This window comes from Taeniopygia guttata, chromosome 13, assembly GCF_048771995.1.
Source record: "Taeniopygia guttata chromosome 13, bTaeGut7.mat, whole genome shotgun sequence".
Lineage (NCBI taxonomy): Eukaryota > Metazoa > Chordata > Aves > Passeriformes > Estrildidae > Taeniopygia > Taeniopygia guttata.
Genome location: NC_133038.1, coordinates 6,620,574 through 6,639,652, shown reverse-complemented (window position 1 = coordinate 6,639,652; position 19,079 = coordinate 6,620,574). Strand labels below are relative to the sequence as shown.

General features: G+C 40.7%; 1 protein-coding gene across 2 annotated transcripts in view; it reads left to right on the top strand.

Moving 5' to 3' along the window:
- CLINT1 (clathrin interactor 1) overlaps positions 1–13,665 on the top strand; it is a 45,991-nt gene extending 32,326 nt beyond the window's left edge. For both annotated transcript variants that reach the window (XM_002197873.7, XM_030283739.4), the window contains 6 exons: positions 2,453–2,696; positions 3,192–3,273; positions 7,466–7,543; positions 10,163–10,458; positions 11,087–11,291; positions 11,980–13,665. In XM_002197873.7, the coding sequence (XP_002197909.5) occupies positions 2,453–2,696; positions 3,192–3,273; positions 7,466–7,543; positions 10,163–10,458; positions 11,087–11,291; positions 11,980–12,320 (1,246 nt within the window). In that variant the 3' untranslated portion in view covers positions 12,321–13,665. The remainder of the gene's footprint in view (positions 1–2,452; positions 2,697–3,191; positions 3,274–7,465; positions 7,544–10,162; positions 10,459–11,086; positions 11,292–11,979) is intronic.
- Positions 13,666–19,079: the final 5,414 nt, after the last annotated feature.

The window sequence follows — 19,079 nt, the reverse complement described above, 5'->3', positions numbered from 1 at the left end:
AGTAGATTTCAGTGCAGCTGCTTTACACAGTGAGATTTAGAGAAGCCAAGTCTGCTGCCTTTTTTTTTTTTTTTTTTTTTTTTAATTTAGATGAAAAATTCTAACAGTGTTATAGGGGAAATGGATTCTTTTTTCCAGTAATACATCCCTGTGCAAGTGGTGAAAACCACAAGCAATACCCCATGAGGTGGGAAAGCCTCTGGTTTTCTTTCTTAGTGCTTGTTAGTTCTTAGATGAATAAACCAGCTGCTGTCCTGAGTCCAGCACTGCACACTGAAAATCTTATTTCTGAATTACCTGCAGACACACAGAGGTGCTTCTGAAACACTGCATTTTTCCCTAAGAATTCTTAAAATTCTGTTAATCCTTGTTTCTCCAGCACTCAGGTTGAGAGAATAGAAAGGAAGCAAAGCTTCCTCTGAAAGGAGGCAGCAGCCATGTTTAGAAGCAAATTGTTTCTAAATAATTACTTTTATATTGGGTTGTAATTTAGATATACTTAAAGTCTCAGTAAACTGTTTTTGTTTTCTTAAAGGTTGTTTAATAAAAACCCTCACTACAAAAAACTTAAGGCAATGGAAGAGAACATGTGTCCATACTTTGATTTCTCAAAGTTGTAATTATATACTATCTTTGCAGAAGTTTTTTAATTATTTGGTATATTGCTGTAATTTTATTTTTAAGTTCTGTGTGCAGTTCTCAGATGAAGCACTGCAATTTTACTGAGCACAGTAAACACACTTAGAGCGAACATTAATCTGTAAATTTTTTTTGTTGTTAATGTGACCATTGAAGAAAAATAAAAAGTGGATCTCCTGAGAGAGTTTGGAGGAAGTACAGGTTGTCATAGAAAATTGAATCTTATAATATTTATTCTCCTTTCTGGCATATATGTTTAATGTCTTTCCTCAGAGGCTTCAGTAATTTATTCTGCTGTATATCACCAAAGACTGACTTTTTTCATTCTTGCATTAGTGAGATTGAGATACAGCAGTTCTGTATCAATCAGACTTTGCTTGTCACTTGTTTCCTCAGCCCACAGAACATTCTTGGACTCTGTAGTGTGGACAAGAAATGCGTTGCAGGTATTAAATACAATACATGGATAGACTGAGCCTTAGTTGTGTTGTCCTGGTCTTGGATGCTTCCAGCAGCATCCTCCACCCTCCTCCAGGGCCTGTGGCATGAATGTCCTGTGTACACCATGATGTCACAGGTGTGGCTGGGGTCCCCTCTGTGCACACAGATGGGGTAGCAGGGCTGGGCTCACACTGCAGGGTTGAAGTGCTTTGATAAGGTAAAGTTGAATTATGCCATTTGAGCTCCCTTGAGCTGCTGATTGGTCAGCAGCTGTGAAATTTATCTTTTTAACAACAAAAGAATTGCAAAAGGGAGTGAGCATCTGTGTTGAGTGATGTTATTGAACTGAGCCATCCCCAGTGGTGTGCAGGTAACATGCAGAGAGGAAATGGTACATGCAACATGTTCCCAAAAAGCCACTATTGTTAGCAGAGAACAAAGGCTCCCCCCCAGAGTATATTGCAGTTACTGTCACATTCCCTCTGACAAAGGGACAGCCTTTCTTAAATTTTTCAGTTTTAGTATTCTAATGCATTATTAAAATATAAAACCCTTCCATTTTCAACTCTGTTGCTAAGGGAATTACGATTTCAAAATACATTCCAATGTATTTAACCTTTCTCTACAGCAATTCTCACTGTTATGTACAAATCCTGGTGGTAACAGGCAACATGAGCAGTGATGGGGGCCAATTACTTTCTTTGTGAAAGATTTAAAATACAAAAGTAGAAAATGTAACAAATTAGTCAAATAGTGTGCAACAACACCTAAAAAGTTTTTGCCTAAAAGGGTGATATTTTTATTCTTTTACTGATAATGGTAACATTGCATTGCATAATTTTGTAAGCAGACTCTTCCCACAAACATCTTAAAGAATATGAAAGCCTGTTTCCCTGGAAAAGGAAATGAGCTGAAATACAAATGGAGTTGTGCAAACCCAAAAGACAGTACAGAATGTGGTTCATTGCTTTGTCTCTTGGTGTAAGTACTGAGCACACCTGCCAACTTAACTTTCTGTTGCTGAAGTGTTACATAATGTGTGGGGGAGTTCCTGTCAGAAGGTGACTCAATGTGCTGGGTTTAAACACTGATTTCCTATTATCCTCTGTCGTGGACTTGCAGTTCATGCTTAACAAACTAACCTGCTTTTCTCCACTGCTTCTGTACAACAGGTGCAATGCTGTGTGGTGTGATGTGTTATGTAAAGGTGGAACAGTTCCTCTCTCAAATGTAGGAAAAAGCAGCATTTTTATCTTGAACTGTTGCTACAAGAAACTGCAGTAACCAAAATTCTTGTAGCTTAAGCCAAATGTCCACTCAAGGAACTGCGAAGTCCATCACGAATGCTGTGCTATCACTTTTATTTTTCTAGTGACAGTGATGAGGAAAAATCTAGAAGAGGCAAATCTCCCAAAGCTGAATTTAAAGATGAAGAGGAGACTGTGACAACAAAACACATACATATTGCACAAGCTACAGAAATTACCACCATCAGACAGAAACGCTCAGCAAATCCTTCAAAAACCATTGACTTGGGAGCAGCAGCTCATTACACAGGAGATAAAACAAGTCCAGAGCAGAACTCTGCTGCTCATCCTGCACAGCCTATGACAAAGGTGAGACAGCAGGACAGCACATCATTTTGGAAGCTGTTTTCTTCTATCCTCTAAGACAATTTCTGATTTAGGGTAGGTTTTGTGATGCAGCCTTCAGGAGAGCTGTTTTAGCAAAAATGTTTCATTTATCACAGTTTGGAACAGTTTAACTGTAATTAATTGTGATTGCTTTAAGGTGTTTAATTAATCATTAATATAGTTATTAGCATGTTTTGCTCTCTTCAGGACAGCAAAGAGCATTTTGGCATGAAGTGTTAAAGATTCTATGAAGCTGCCCACTTACTGAAAACTTACCAAATTCTTCAGTTATAAAAAACTACGAGCCTTTAGTTTTTCAGTATTTGATTTTACATTTAGCCACATGATTGTTGGCTTTAAAGCCAAATCTTCAAAGCAAAAGCAAACAAAATCCTTCAAAACCCCAGAAAACTTTTTAATATCATTTGATTGATTAATGACATCATGAGTTGAGATCTGGTGTCATTTCTTCTCCAGGCTGCTGTCCCCTCTGGCAGCAAGTCCTCCGATGACCTGGTGGATCTGTTATTTGATGGAGCCAGCCAGCCAGCTTCCACAGGTAGGTTTGGAGTCTGTTCCAGTTCTGATTAAAAGCTTGTTTGTTGCTAGAATAAAGTAGATAAATTGAGAAATGAATACTTGAAAAAATGTAAAACTGCCTAGAAAGAACCCTTTGTAGGAAGGTACTGTGTGTGCTATTGCATGAGACTAATAAACGTTAGGAGCACAAAGATTAACTGCTAGATCACTCTGTCAGAAACTGTGTATGTAATGCAGTTATTTATAATTAACTCTAAAAGCAAGTGCAATCCATTCACATTCAAGCATTTCTCATAGTGCAGTTCAAAGGCTGGAGAGGTGGAGATGTATAATCTTCATGGAAGGTTTCATCTGGGGTATATGGCAAACTTGTTTCTTTGTCTTATTTTGTCTTGGCACTTGGTTGATCCAAACCCTAGAACCAAAAAGAAATTGCTACCTAAAAGTGAAATTATTAATTTTAAAACATATCCTTCACTCTTTAAATGTGTAGCAAATCTGTTAATCTTCACATGGACTTACACTTATGCTCTCAAAATTCAGATTCTTTTCAGGAGTGTGTTAAATTTCAGTGCATTCCTATGGGGTAGGAGTTCAGAGGATTGCTGCTTCACTTTTCAAAACCTAAGACATGAAATTTACACTTGTTATTGTGCTTTCAGGTTTCTTAAATGGGTTAGTGGTGGCATGGAATAGAAAAAGAACTTTGCACTTGTGGTCTGATGGCACAGTTTGGAGAAAGTGAAATGGAACATGAGACCACTTTGAGTAGCAAATAAATAGGAGCATTTCCTAGAGAGAAACCTTTCAGAGACCTTCCCACTGCAGATGGGGAATATCCCCTGATGGACAGGCTGGTGCTGGCACTGCAAAGGCTGTGTGAATCTCACTGAGCCAAGGGTCTGCTGGGCCCTTGCTTTAAAGACAAGGTGAAATGGCAGAGGCTGCACCAAGGAATGGCAGTTCAGAGTGGCTGGAGGCCACGAGTGTGGCCCCGTGGCTGCAGTCGGGCATCTTGAAGGACTGGTCTTGCTCACCCCTGAGTGAAGCTACAGCACTCCTGGGGGTGTTGTAGGGTCACACCAAGGATTTGATTGTCCTGTGTGACCAAAGCTGTGACCATTCTGTGTGGCTGTGTGGTTACTTTCATCACTGCGCTACCTCTGTAAGTGTTTAATACACTATAAAATATATCAAAACTACTGCAGGGGAGGCAAGCTTGTGGTAATTTTTTATCAGACATCTATCTTAATATTTTCTTTCTTGTTTTGAGTAGATCTTTAAAACTTTGCTCACTATTATTTTTTGGGAAAGTAGACAGTGTTTTACGTCTGTTCTGAAATGAGTTAATTCTTACAGATTAAGAAATACAAGTTATTTAATGTGTCTGTTTTTATGCACAAATGCATACATTTAAGAAACAACTTAATTTTGTTCAATTTCCTGTTTTTTTAATTTCATGTACAGACGTGCTCATTGTACACCAGAGTTACCACAGTTCCATGAAAGTTAAAATCCTGGATCAGAACCACTATCCCAAGTCAATACTGAATTATTTTCAACCTAATTCTTAGGGCAGAAAGATTTGGAACCTTTTTTGTTTTATATACAGTGTGTATGTTTTTATTTTTATAAAAATAAGATCTCATTGAGAGTAGATGTTTCCACTTCAAAATGAACCTCCCATATTTCAAACAGAACTATGGCATCTTCTGTATTACAGTGTATTTAAATCTTTCATCAGTTTAGCTCATTACTGTAGTCAGCCCTTTTTCTTTTTTTTTTTTTTTTGATCTTTTTTTCTCCTTTTTCCAAAGCAGCATTTAGAAATGATGCAGAGAAGAAGGCACATTACCAGCTGTCCTGCTAAATAGCCTCTGCTGACCTGAGCAGGCAGATGGAAAGGGTTCATTTGTAGTGGCAGATCTCATATGGGAATCTTTGAGGCTTGCTCACGTTGCGAAGATCAGCGCTGTCCTTCACATGCAGGTCACTTGTTATGACCACTGCTCCTTGCAGCACAGGCTGTGGGAACATTCCCAGTGTCAGGCAAGGCAGAGGGAAAGGGTCAAATGCAGCCTTTGATGTGTCCTGTGAAGGAACTGGCAGGGAAGTGATGTCAATTCAGGGAACTTAGGGTTTGCTTATCTGTGTATTTTCAGGTGCAGAGATGTGAAAGGGTTGATTTGGCTCAGTGTTACTCTTTACTAGAGCAACACAGTTTGTATGTGAGGGGATGCTTGTTTGCCATAAAAGAGAAGATGTAAAATCCCTGGTTAGACCTTCTGGGAGGATTTATTGGTGTTACTGAGCTGAGGTTCTTTAACCTTTCTTTAGAGAGTTACTGAATCCAGCTTAATCTCTGTCACCTCTCTCTGAAACTCAGTTTCACTTGAAAACAGGCAAGAGATGAGGAGGAAAACTTAAACTTGACCGAAGATGTTCAGGGGTTATTTTGGGTTTGAACCTAGTTCTGTCTTTAAAATTAAATTAATCCCTAGGCACTGTCAGTTAGCCCAAGGATAATGGGTGTAGCAGGGAGCATTGATTTTTATTTTTTCCTTCGAGCATGTGGTCAGGAGTGTGTCATCTGTGTTTCTCATTCAGCATATAAACTCTCAAATCATTAACCTGTTCTGAACTCCATAGGCACATATGTGGGGAAAAAAACCACTTGCAAATGTTCATTGCTGTAGACAGGGTAAACAGGATCAGATCAGGTTTTTAGTTTGATATTTCATTGCCCCTTTTTCATTCTTGGGTGTCAGAATAAAACATGTCTATAAACACACATGAGTTGTTTATTAGATCACTTCAGAATTAGTGTTGAATTCCTTAACTTCATGTGAAGTTGTTTCCCTCTTGAAAAGGTGTTGAAAGAGCTTCTATAGTGCTGTGTCTGAAAATTCAGAGACCATCCTTGCATTCTCTGTTCGTGTTCTATATCCTGCACTACGTGCTCAGCAAGAAGACATTTCCCCTTGGAAGAGAAGTCGCCTTCCTGGCAATGTCTACAGTAAAATAACATTAAAAAGAAATACAAGTACACATGTATTAGGAAGTGAATGGTTCCTTTTATTACTGCTGGCCATTTATTAAAAAGGAGATGGTTCTGGTTTAATTAACCCAGTTGAGAGTAGCAGATGGGGCAGAATGTCTTGCAGCGATAAGACAATTCCGAAATGGCACCAGATGTTGGAAGCTGTCCCTGGTGGTGTTTGAGTGCAGCACAGATGTTCCAGTCCCACCTGGCTGCCTCCTAAGCACTGCAGGCTAAGCAGCTGTGATGTAACCTATATAATGTACGCAGAACACTAAAAGCAAAATAATTGAACTGCTGCAGCTTCTTCTGAGGGTGGGACTGCTTGGAGGTGAAATCTTTAAGGACAAACAAATAAGGTCAACTTCTTGGCTTCCTCTGGTCAGTGGAATACCTGCTTAAAAACAGTACCAACCACAACTAGGTGATTTTTATAACTTTTCTGAGTTTATTTTAAAAATCAGCTTTACAATATGGTTCTTAAATCTTCTGCTTTTATACCATGGCTATATCTTTTAGTGAAAAATTGTTACTATGCTGTATTCAGAAGTCAATAATTTATATGCTGTATACAAATGTCTCGTTGGAAAACTTAATGTTCTTGCTGTAGAAAGGAAGCAAACTTATAAAAAAATGAACACAAATGCAAGCTCTGTCCCTGAAATCCTAATTCAAGATCATTGCAGAATCATTCATGCTTTAAGTAACACAAAAACTAAATAAAAGGTGACATGTAGTTTTTCATAGGAAGCGTAATAAATTAACTTTTATACAATAACAGTGGTTGGCCTTTTTATTTTATCCTTCCAAAATTTAATTTTACAAAGTGCCAAACTAGTAGCATTACTCCCCAGTTAAAAACTTTTAAATCTTTTTAATATCTCAGAATTTATTTTTAGAGGTGACAAAAACTTGACGTTTTAGTTCTTCCCATGGAAAACAAAACTGCAAAATCTGCAAGGCAGTTGGAAATAATCCAGTTTATTGTTGCACAGGCTTATATAAACACAGTGTGAGGATGAACAGGAAAACAGAGCTGAATTAGGGAGCAGAATCAATAAATGCATTGTGTCAAGTGCAGAACAGCTTTTCTTCATAAATTCCACATGCAGTTGTTGCAATGGATCTTTGCACAGTCCTGTAACAATTTTTGCCTTCCCTGTCTTCCTAGGTGGATCAAGTGACCCATTTGGAGGATTTGCTGATTTTAGTTCACCTGCTGCTTCAGCAAGTTTCCCATCATCGCAAGGTAGGATTGATTTAGGGACTGCAGTGCTGCTGAGGGGTGGAAGGAGGGCAAGAGATGCCATGTGGCATTATTGAAAGTCCCTTCCCTTTCCAGGGTAAAGTGTGTGTGTAACTGGACCACAAGTGCTTTGGGAGGAAGGAAGATGCAGCCTGGCTCAGTGCATGTGCAGACATTTTACCTGCAGACAGGACAAGCTTATCAGGAGACATGGCCACCATCTGAAAAGGTTTCCCTTAAAATTGGACTGGAAATAATAAAATATGCTTGGAAACCTCCTAAAGTGATCTATTTTACTTTGGTGGAATCTTTGTGGGATCTACAGGGAGGAGACAACCCCGGAGTGGAGAGAGCTGGCTGGCTGTTCTTTGTGAAGTTAATTTGAGCAGGAGTGATGTTTGTGATGAGAAGTTCTCAGCCAGGGTGCAGGATGAGGTGCAAAATGAGAAAAGAGCAGCAAAGAGGCTGACCAGCAAATCTACCTGGGAGCCAGCTTTTACTCAGCATGTTTCCATCTCCTCCTTTATTTTGCTGTGTTGGGAAGGCTCTGCTGGGCCTAAATTAGTTAATAGACCTTCAGTTCATTTGGTAAGAAAGAACTGCTCTGGTTTTTTACAAGCTTTTACAGTCAAACCCAAGTTGTTTTGCAAACACAAAGCTGCCTACTATGCAAATAACTCCTGTGTTAATACCGTCTAAATTGATATAATCCTTTATCTGCATTAACATGATTAATCTATTCCAATCACCATTATGCAAGGGGCAAGGAGTCCTGTGAAATTATTAATCATTCCTGAACAGTGTAAGCCCCTCTAGAAATCTTTTCCTTCTTGATTAATCATCTTTGAAGTCCTACTGAAGGGGCAAAACCATCTCCCTTTTACCCCCTCTTCCATTATTGGTGCTCAATGCACAGGTCTGAACACAGAAGAAGCACACTCAGCATTTACTTATCTATCAGGAATATTTAAAGTAGGTTTTAATTTTTAATATGTAATACTAATTGAAACATTCTAATATAGTGCCTCTTTGTGAGGAAGATCAAAGCAAATGTTCTAGTAAGGCCCTGAGCTAATGAATATTAGCCCACTTCATGCACTGAAGTTGTTGGCTATACTTGGAATTTGTGAACAAATTTACTCTTCTACTTTTCTTTAAATTGTAATGTGTTGGTAAAGAGAAACTTCAACTAAAGGTTGAAGGTGTACATTGATAAATATTTACACAAAGTGTTAAAGGCTGCTGCAGGTACCCATGAGTGGTTGGAATACATTATGGAAGCAGCCATTGCATAGGGCAGGAAATAGAAACTGCCACTGGTTTCATCTGCCCCAGCTCTGCGTGTTTGAGTCTTTGTTCAGTCAGCTAAAGAAATCCGAGAGATGACTTAAATGTTCACCAGCCCTCAGAGTTTATTTCCTATGGCAGCACTGTTGTTTGTGATGTAGCTGAAGTACCAAAAGTGAATCAGAGGGAGAATCAAAAAGCTGAGCTGGCTAGTGGCCCAAGCTCAGAGTGTGATTCACCGTGTAGCCTGTGAGCTGTTTAAATGGTGTTGCTTTATATTCAGCATCTTCTGCAAATGCTGTTTTAAGCTTTTCTTCCCCCATCAGTGCTGTGAATCAACAGTTTCCTTGTTAATAGGGAAACGTGTTTTGAGAGAGGGAACAACTCCTCCTGTTTGACTCCAAGGTTTGACACGCTCTCAGTTCACTGGTTTGTGTCACAACATCTGTGATGCTGAAGAGGTGCCCTTGCAGGTGTCTACAAACAGCTCATGCTGCTGGCTCTGCCTTCACAGAAAAATACAGAGAGAGAGAGCTCAGAGTTCTGTGTTCTGATTTAAACACTTGTCTCCAAAAACCCCACCTATTGAAATGGAGCAGCGTTTAAGTGATGAACTACAAGAGTTCAGCAAAGCTGCTGCTGAGAGAAATTATTGATTCAAATCAAGGCATTTAGTTCAGGAATCAAATTTAAAGAACCTAATGTGTTTTACATGAGCACTGCATGGATGAGAAGTGCTTATTCCTTATCACCTCAAATAAGCTTTTCCTGGCAACCTGCTCTCGAAGTTCTGGGTTTTACTCCTCCCAGCCTGGTTTTATACAAAAAACTACAGTTGAATACAACCAAATTTGGATGTAGTTGTCTTTATTATGATGGAATTTGCTTTATCCAGTTGCTTGTTCCTGACAACTGCTCTCTCTGCAAATATCACAATGCCAGAAGAGAAAAGGTTGATCAATATTATCCAAGTTCTCAGTGTTGTTCTGATTGTAGTCTCCAGTCTACTCCATGTTATCTTCTAGTTGTACTTCAACTGAAACAAACCTGTCCCTGCGTGCCTGGCATCCACAGGTGACATCTTACCAAACAACTTCTACTTTCTGTGTACGGGTGTTTCATGTTTCCTTTTGTACCTTGCTAAAATTGTTGGAATATTCATGAGAGGGAATGATGTCCAGATGGAGGTTCTACCTGCAGATGTTAATCTGGACGGACACAGATCAGCTCTCATTTGTTTCAGTTCATGGAATAAGGCATTTGCTCAGTGCCTTTCTCTAAGTCCCATCTTTCTTCTCTGTGTTCCTTCCTCCCACACTGTTGCCTTTTCTTCAGGTACAGCAACAAGTGGAAATGGAGACTTTGGTGATTGGAGTGCCTTCAACCAAGCTTCTCCTTGTGCCAGTGCTTCATCTGGTGAGCTCTTCAGCAGCACAGCACAGCAGCCAGCTCTAGAGCTCTTTAGTGGCTCACAGCCAGCTCCAGGCCAGCCTTCAGCTGCTTCCAATTCTATGGATCTTTTTGATTTGATGGGACCCTCTCAGACAACCATGACCTCAACACAAAGCATGAATTTCTCCATGATGACTTCCAATTCCATGGGTGTCAGTTTACCCATGTCCAGGTCACAGGTATGCTGCTATTGCTACAGTCTGCTAATGACCTTCTTCTCCTGAACCACAGCTTTGAAAATGAATCTGTTCCTCTCCTGGAATGCATTAAACCTGGTCACTCAGATGGGATCAGCATTTTGCCAAAAATTTTTCAATTGCATCCTAAACAGAAAAGTCTCTTCTTGAAGATGGGCTTCATTGATCTAGGAAGTGTAGCTGCTTTTCTGGAGCAGTAGAGATTGGTAGTGTAAGGCCATTCTCCACAGAATGTTACAGGTTTACAGCCTCAGGTAGGTGGAGGAGAGGACTGGTCTGTTCTCCAAAAGACAGAAGTGCCTGCTGCAATGGAGAGTGGTTTGGAAACTGTAATGGATCAACTTGGTATTAGGAGGAAAGAATCAGCATGTTTGAGTTCAAAACCTGGCTGCTGCTGGTCACCCCACATTGATGTGGGACTTGACCTCTGCTTACAAATACTCTTCTAATCTAACTGGAACAGCACCTGGCAGCCTTGCTTTGGGAGAGCTAAAGTTCAAGGCTTCATGGGGTTTTATTATCTCCTGTGGAAAACTAAATACTTTTTGTTAGTCCTATTTTCTACCAGTACGTTGTTTTAAGTGAATCCCAACAAACTTTTCTTTTTTAGCCTCTGCAAAGTGTGAACCCGATGATGCCGAAGTCTAACTCACTTTATAATGCAAGGACAGAGATGGTCCAGAAAAATGCAAGCAAAACTCTACCCTCAACTTGGTCAGATCCCAGTGTAAATATCAGTTTGGACAATTTAGTACCTGGGATGCAGCCTTCCAAACCCCAACAGCCATCGCTTAATACCATGATGCAGCAACAGAGTAAGTGATGGTTGCGTTGTTATACACACTGAGCCCTGTCTGTGTTCCATAGGCTGTCCCTGAGATCCAAATCTTTTGTCCCTTACTGTTTTCCTTCCTTTAGTCACCCTTGTTTCATAAACCACTGTGACATTGTGACACAAGTGTTCTTCAAGTGGAGATTGGTGTGTCAGGAGGCTGTGCCTGTGCAGGTTCTGCTGTAGAGTTTGCACCATGGCTGTATCTTGACTTTGGGCTTCCTAATCTTTAGAACTTCTCTAGAATATTTATTGGTATAAAATGATGTTCACACCTTCTATAGAAGTTTTCTGAATCTTCACACAAAAAATAGGGAAACAAATGCAACAGAATCGTAAAGGTTGGAAAAGACTTCAGGGATTGCCAAGTCCAAACTATGACCCATCCCCACCCCGTCAGCCAGCCCAGAGCCCTGAGTGCCACCTCCGGTCCTTCCTTGGACACCCCCGGGGATGGGAACTGCAGATGTCCCTGGGCAGCCCCTCCCAGTGCCTCACCACCATTTCAGTAAAGAAATTCCTCCTGATGTCCAAATCAGAAAACAGCTGCAGGCCTGGCCATCATACCCACGTTCACAGCAGTGACCACACAAGTTCCTTAAAACACATGAGCTCCTTCAGTATGACCAGGTTCCACTCAGTGATTTTTGTGCTCTTTCTCTTCGCTGCAGATATGCAACAACCGATGAATGTCATAACGCAGAACTTTGCAGCTGTGAACCTCAGCCCCCAGCCCAGCATGATGCCCGTGCGAGCGCAGAGCAGCGCGCTGCTGGGAGCGCCCCTGGGGCTGGCAGTGCCCGGGGTGCTGTCAGGCACGATGGGCATGGCCTCCATGGCCCCCACGCCCATGATGAACCAGGGAATGATGGGCATGAACATGGGAGTGCCGGCCACGGGAATGGGCACAATAGGAATGGGGGTACCCAACATGGCTATGACCTCTCTGACTCCTGGGACTGTACAACCCAAGCAAGATGCCTTTGCAAATTTTGCCAATTTTAGCAAATAAAGATTGTAAAATAAATAAATAAAATGAAATTAAAATAAATGGGCAGACTGAATGAAGGATTTTTAGCTGCACAAATATAGCTGGGAAAGGGATGGGAAACACTGATCAGTTTTTTTTTTTCTTTATCAGTTAAAGTGTCTACATAAAGAACCAAAAGCTATTTTCTAAGTGTTGAAATAACTAGTGTTGAAATTCTGGAGAGGTCAGAGATTCTTCTAAGGAATGTGTTGGATGATTTTGCAAAATAATTTGTATTAAGACCATCAAAAAACCTTTCCTACATAGAAGAACCAATTTTAACTTTGAGACTTGATGGAAGACTGGATTGGGGACTGGATAAAAATGTTTGAATCTAATTTTATACTTTTCTTTTTTCTTGAAGAGCTTTGACTTTCTTTTCCCCCTCTCCCTGATCGCTTTGTCATAATTGGATCATTCCTTTTACTACCACTGAGTCCACAATTGTGAAGTCACTCAAGTACTATGATCAGTTTTTTATAAGAATATATATTTTTGTCCAAAAATGGCTTACATATGTGACTATGGCTGATTCAAAGGGACCTGGAATGTATATATACTTTTGCTAATGTTCCAGCCACACTGCTGTATTACCCAAATTTTTATTGTAAAAATCCTCTCTCAGCAATTTGGTGATCAACAGATTTTTGGGGTCTTAACGTGCTTCTAATGTTACAACTGATATCCCGTGCAAGTCTGGGAGAAGCTTTATCCAAGACTGCTGGAGAATTCCTTTCAGAAAACTGCAGAAAATGCACTTTCTTGGAGTTCTTTTCCAGTGGCACTTGGCATCCTTTGTAGCACCAATGTCCCTAAGGAGCCACTGGTTTAGGGCATCAGCAGCAGGTGAATCACACTTCAGTGATGTAAATCTAGAACCTAACTTAATCCAATGGCATTGAATTCTGACTTTTATACAACACTTGGTGATTCTTTTGTGTAAATATGGCATTAGCAGCTGTGGAATCCAATAGAGGAGTAAAAAAATATATATATTAATAAAGGAGACCTGTAGCAGTCAAAGATTTTACTGATTTACTGAAAGCAAAAGAGTGAATTAAGGTTTTGGGGGGTTTTGTTTTTCCTTCTGTAATTCTGCATTTAAGTTCACATGAATCAAGATTTTAGAATCTGGAACACAAAGACATTGTTATATTCACAAGCTGGGAATATTGTTAGGAATAAGCACTATACTATAGGTATGAAATTTATTGCCTCCCTTTTCTTATGTTGGATTTCTTTTTTATTATTAAATTGATAAAACTTTGTTTCCATTGTATTCATAATGTTCTGTTATACATAACATTAAAATGTTCATTAAAATCAATGTTGGGCTGCTTTTCCTTTCATTCCATTTGACGTTTATGAGAGCATTTGGGAAAAAAATAATTATAATTTGGGCAAAGTAATTTTTATAAATAATTTAAAATTGTTTAATGACTTCTTATCTGAAGCCTTTCCTATCTGGCTCTACCGTTAGGAATTAAAAATGAAGCAGGCAAGATATCCTGACCCGCTCCAGCCTTGCTAATGCTCCATCTACAACATTTCTAATTAGGCAGAAATTCATGTACTTCAGCTAAGTGGTAATGAAAAGTGATTCATTTGCTGAATAAGAGATGAGAGTGAGTGTAATTAGCTGACTGCGGTTTTTAATCTTTCAACAATTCAATGTGTTTAAATTAGTTTCAAAGAATAGGAGCTTTCAAGTGTTGTTACATCAAAGTAATCAAGGCAGCCTTCAACAGCTGAGTAGGAGAGATGGCTCTGGTTCCTGTTCTGAAACCTTTACACTTATTTGGAATAATCATCTTCAAACCCTCTCGATGGAACAGATGGGAAGGCTCAGACTGGTTCAATGTATGCAGAATTATGGTGGGAAGGAAGCTCCTTCCAGGGCTGGGAGATGGGGCTGAGGAAAGCTAAACCTGGAGTCAGTGTTGTTTCCCTGTCGTGCTGGTGCAGTGCTTCTCAATCCTCCTTGGAAGGTTTTGGGATGCATAGGATGAGTCTGTTCCTCATGTTGTCCTTCTAAGGTGGGTTTGGCCAGTGACACAGTCAGCTCTGAGTTGAGGGACCATGTCCCTGTTCAGGTTGTTCACATCTCTTCAGAGGAACCCTTGGTTTTGGTTCTAATTGACATTGGTGATAACAAAGCAGATTTGTCGGGGGTTGGAGTCACTCCATGTGGTCCCTTTGGGTGGGTCTTTGTGGCTGTGCCAGTTGCACCTCGGTCAAGGGTGCCCTGGCTCAGGGAGCAGGGATAGGAGTGACCTGATCTCTGGCCATCCCATGGGTCAAGATCCTCCATACGAAGCAGGGAGTGTGTGGAGTGTGAGAAGCAGCTTTGTCAGCCAGCCAGCTCCTCTGCCGGTGGGTGAGAACAAAGTCCTTCAAACCAAAACAAACATCAGAAACCCTGGAAAGATTCCTTCAAAATGTGGCCCGGGTGCATCCCTGTGCTTATTTTCTGCAGTGATGGGAGCCTGCAGGTTTTCTTCCCAGCTCAAGCACATGGATCTTAGATAGCAGTGCTTAGCAGAATGTGCTTTACATCTTTATTTAAAGACTGAATATAAATGGGTACTTGCTTAAAACAATATTGAACTTGTTTAAGATAAATACCATAAAATGTTTCCATCTCTGATATTTCAGGTATGAACAAAATAATACCTTTAAGCCAGAAATTACCTTTCTGGGTGAAAATACAAATGAGCTACTTTGTGAATGGGGACAGATCTGCCAGTTATCAACTGCTGCCTTACAGAATTCAAATATAACCAAAATCATGCTGCTGTGTTAGTACAGCTGCTTTCTTCATTTTTGAAGCCAGGTCCAGCTGTACCTGTATCTCTTCAGAAGAGTTTGGTTGGCTGGATATATCTGTATACAGAAACATAGAATTCAATACATGGAATGACATGATTCTGTAAATTAACTGTGCTTGGTCCTGAGAGTTAAACTTTTGCCACCTCTGGATTCTGTAGCTTCTTAACTTCAAAAGAGTTCAATTAAAATGAGTGCACTCCTTTGTAAAAGTCGTCTCTACTTCAGAAGAAGAGAAAAGGGCAGCAGAACCCAACTCTGTGTTTGTTTTTTTTATAGGATCATTTAAAAAAATGTATCTTGATGTGTACAAAGGAGTAATAAATTCCAGCACAGGTGCAAGTTCAATGATAACTAGAGCACCCACCATGTTCTACAAAAGAAATTATATTCAAAACAGCTAAACAAGGGTATTTATAGCAGCATCTGTTTCAGCTCTATCTGTCAGCTAAGAACAGTCTGACACAGCTTAGGGGAGGTGGGGGAGGGATTTATCAATGGAGTGTTTACATAATGCAGGCAGGCATTGTATACTCAAGGTGATACCAGCTATAACAGGATAACAAATATCTAAAGACACTTTTATTCTCAGAGGCCTTTGCTCCAGGAGTCACTCTACAAAATTGCCTCCATGTTCCTCTGTGCTCGACTGTAAACACACTCATAGCAGATGACATTTTATACTGGCATCGCTGGCTTCTGATTAAGGCTTTTAATGCTGAGGGCATTTTTTGGTTTTAATTTTTTTCCTTCCTCACAGGTTTTATTCCAAGGTGTCACTGGCTAAAATTTAGAATTGTTTCAGGCTTTCAGTTGTTTCAGGATTTCAACCACTTCTTCCTCTCCTGGTGATGAAAGTGCAGATCCTTCTTGGGACGGAGTGGGGTTGTTGCTGTGTGCAGTTAGCCAGAAACCACAATGCCCAGGATCCTTTTTTGCCCAGATCCCATGGACTTGGAGCTGACTTGGATGTTTTAAACATTTCCATGGGCAAAGGGCTTCCTGGGGGTGGTGGTGGTAGCCCTGCTTCTGGGAGCTGCTTTTACAGCTTTGAGCAAAGAAGTTGCAAAGACATCGCGGTGAGCTGGGTTAATGTTGTGAGACTCAGAAGGATGGCTCCTGGAATTTGTAGGTCAATCTCTACAGCTTGTTCAATGATCTGGTCACAGTTTTAGCTAGCTGGGATGCCGTGGAATTTTTATCCTCCATGTAAAATGACCTTTAAAAACTGAGATGTGTCTCATTTTCATTTTTATGTGTTTCTGCACCCACTATTCACCTAAGGAATGACAAGAGGTAAGAGAAAATCTGCAGGATGGGGAAAATTAAGAAAGATGCCTTTGCAGAATTCAGTGTATCCCTGGATTCTGCAGCTGGGGATCCTTTACATGGAGTAATCCAGTCTCCACTTCTATGTAAGTCCTGTGTGTGTTCAACAGCAAAGTCTCAGCTCATCTCTGTTTTTAAAAATGTCTTTACTCCTCACAAATTTCCAGATTTTTTTTTTTTAATTGTGCCATAAGGTACTGGCTCAGTAATTAACTGGTTCTTTAATCGAGCCACAATTACTTTGTTTCATGAGAAGGGAAAAAAAAAGAATGTATACCAAGACAGAGCTATTTTCGACATCTGGGAACCTCCTAGCAGCTGGCTATCTAATGAATATGCATCTGCTTAAGAGGCTGTAGGCCATTAATAAACCAATAGATATAAAACAGAAACAATCTTTGTCAGCTTCAAATGGGATTGGATGCAATGTGCTGTGAAGTGTCGCTGTCACATTGAATCCAGCCGGGGAGGTTAAGGCGGCTCCGCTGCGGAGAAGGCGGAGGGAGAAGCGGCTCCAGCGCCGGGGCAGGACGGGGCCGGGCCCGCCGAGCTCTGCCGGTGGCTGCTGCTGCCTTTTCCCTCCTCATTCCTCCGGTACCAGCTGCGTTTGAGGCACCGGTGGCCTTTGGTTTGCTACTGCAGCAGTTGTGTCCATTTGGGTTTGTGTTGGGGTTTCCCACACAAATGATTGGAACCGCTCACGTGAATAAATGACTGGGGAGAAGTTACAGGAATGTGATAAAAATGCACCTATTTGACTGAGACCTGGGGCTTTGTAAGGAGGCTCAGAAAAGCCCCTGAGCCGTGTTGTACAACAGGATTGTTGTATGGTGAAATAAATCCCCTTGAAACGGTGACAGTGACCTCATGTGACCGTACAGGTATCTCTGACCCCTCAAGAGTTGTATCTGTGCTTGTTCCAAGGCACTGATATGTTGTACCAGCATTTGGTACCTTACAGTTGTTATGTGCCTTTGTTTCCTGTGGCAGCTCCCATAAAACATGAAATGGATTTATTTTAGCGTGCTCTATCCTTTCTGCACAGCCTGTGTTAGTCCAGGGTGTCCCTCTTTGCAAGGGATGGTCACCCCATGCAGTGGCTGCTTGCAGCACTTGAGGAATGGTACCTAGGTGGCATTTTCCTGTGAGAAAATCCATTATTTCAGCTCAAGCCCCACTACTGGAACAGGGCACTGTCAGCTGCATTAGAGCTGGGCTGTAGGCACCCCTGGGACAGAGATAGCATTTATTTAATTTATTTTTGGGGACTTGGATTAACAGTCTGGTACCTCCCCTGGACTCTGCTTTGGAGCCTGACTTAAAATAAGTATGTTTCAGTTCCCAGAAAACTATAAATTGAGATTTGGAGTAGTTTTCTGTGCAGCTCAAGTGTAAAGAGCAGTCTTCAGTTTAGCAGAAATTGTAACACAAAGTTTTTTGCCCCCGGATTTACAGGTTTTTGTCACAAGAAAATGGAAGCAAGAGAAGTTAAAATGGGAAGATGAGTGCTCTGTAATTACTGCAGATCTTACTAGCAGCTTCTCAAGAGAGAAAATTTGCACTCTGTATCATTACATCAATATAATTTAAACGAAAATCTGTTAATAAGATTGACTTAATTCCTAGAACAGTGTTTGTCTTACCCTTAGTTTTAAGACAGTAGATTACTCAAAGTCTCTTTCAGAGCTGCAGCCGCCCTGGTGACAGGTCTAACTGCTGAGACTTGAAGTTGTACTTCAAGGCTCGGTGTAAAGGGGAGGTGCACACCTCTGCACTGCAGCCGGGCTGGAGCTTTCTCTCCTTGCTTCGCTGCTGTGCTGCCACAGCCCCTGGGCAGCAGCAAGGGCTGCGGACGGTGAGGGGACAGGCTGGTCACTGAGAGCCGCCCACTGCCCTCCCCGAGCTCTGCCTTTCAGCCCAGCCTCAGCAGCGCTCTCAGATTGCCGGGCGTTTATCTTTTTTGAGGCAGACAAAAGAGCACGAGGCAAACGAGGGCTGTCCTTTTAAGTGCTTTCACTTTTCAAGGTCATTTGTGGAGCTTTCATCAATCAGAAAGCTAAATCCATACAGAAAGCATCTATAATGAACCAAGCATATCTCAAACCTTATCCCTTCAGCTGAATACGAATTATCCAGGAAGGTGTTTCAGTGGCCATGTTCACCAAGTTCAGCATCTCTGTGAACATTTATAAAGTAAGCAGAGAAGCCACTACCATTGTGATTTGGCATCTATCAATTTCTTGTCTTTTTTTCTGTAATTGATTTATTAATTACAGCATCTTAATGATCTATTTAAAATAAATAAACCATTTACACCATTTCAAAGGTATTTTGTGATGTTCAGCTGATATTAAAATAGCACCAGCCTTATGTGCTTTTTCAGCAAGTGACCTAATTAGTTAATAAAGTAATTGAATATTAAAAAGGATGTTGCAAGTGATTAAAATTTAAGAGCCTTCAGAACATTATTAAAGCTATAAATCATACATCACTGTTTTAATTTGCATAGCTACAGAATTACTAATGGTCCCACATGCATAAGCTACTTGGCAATTAGTCTTTTAACAAACTGTTGGTGATACTGTA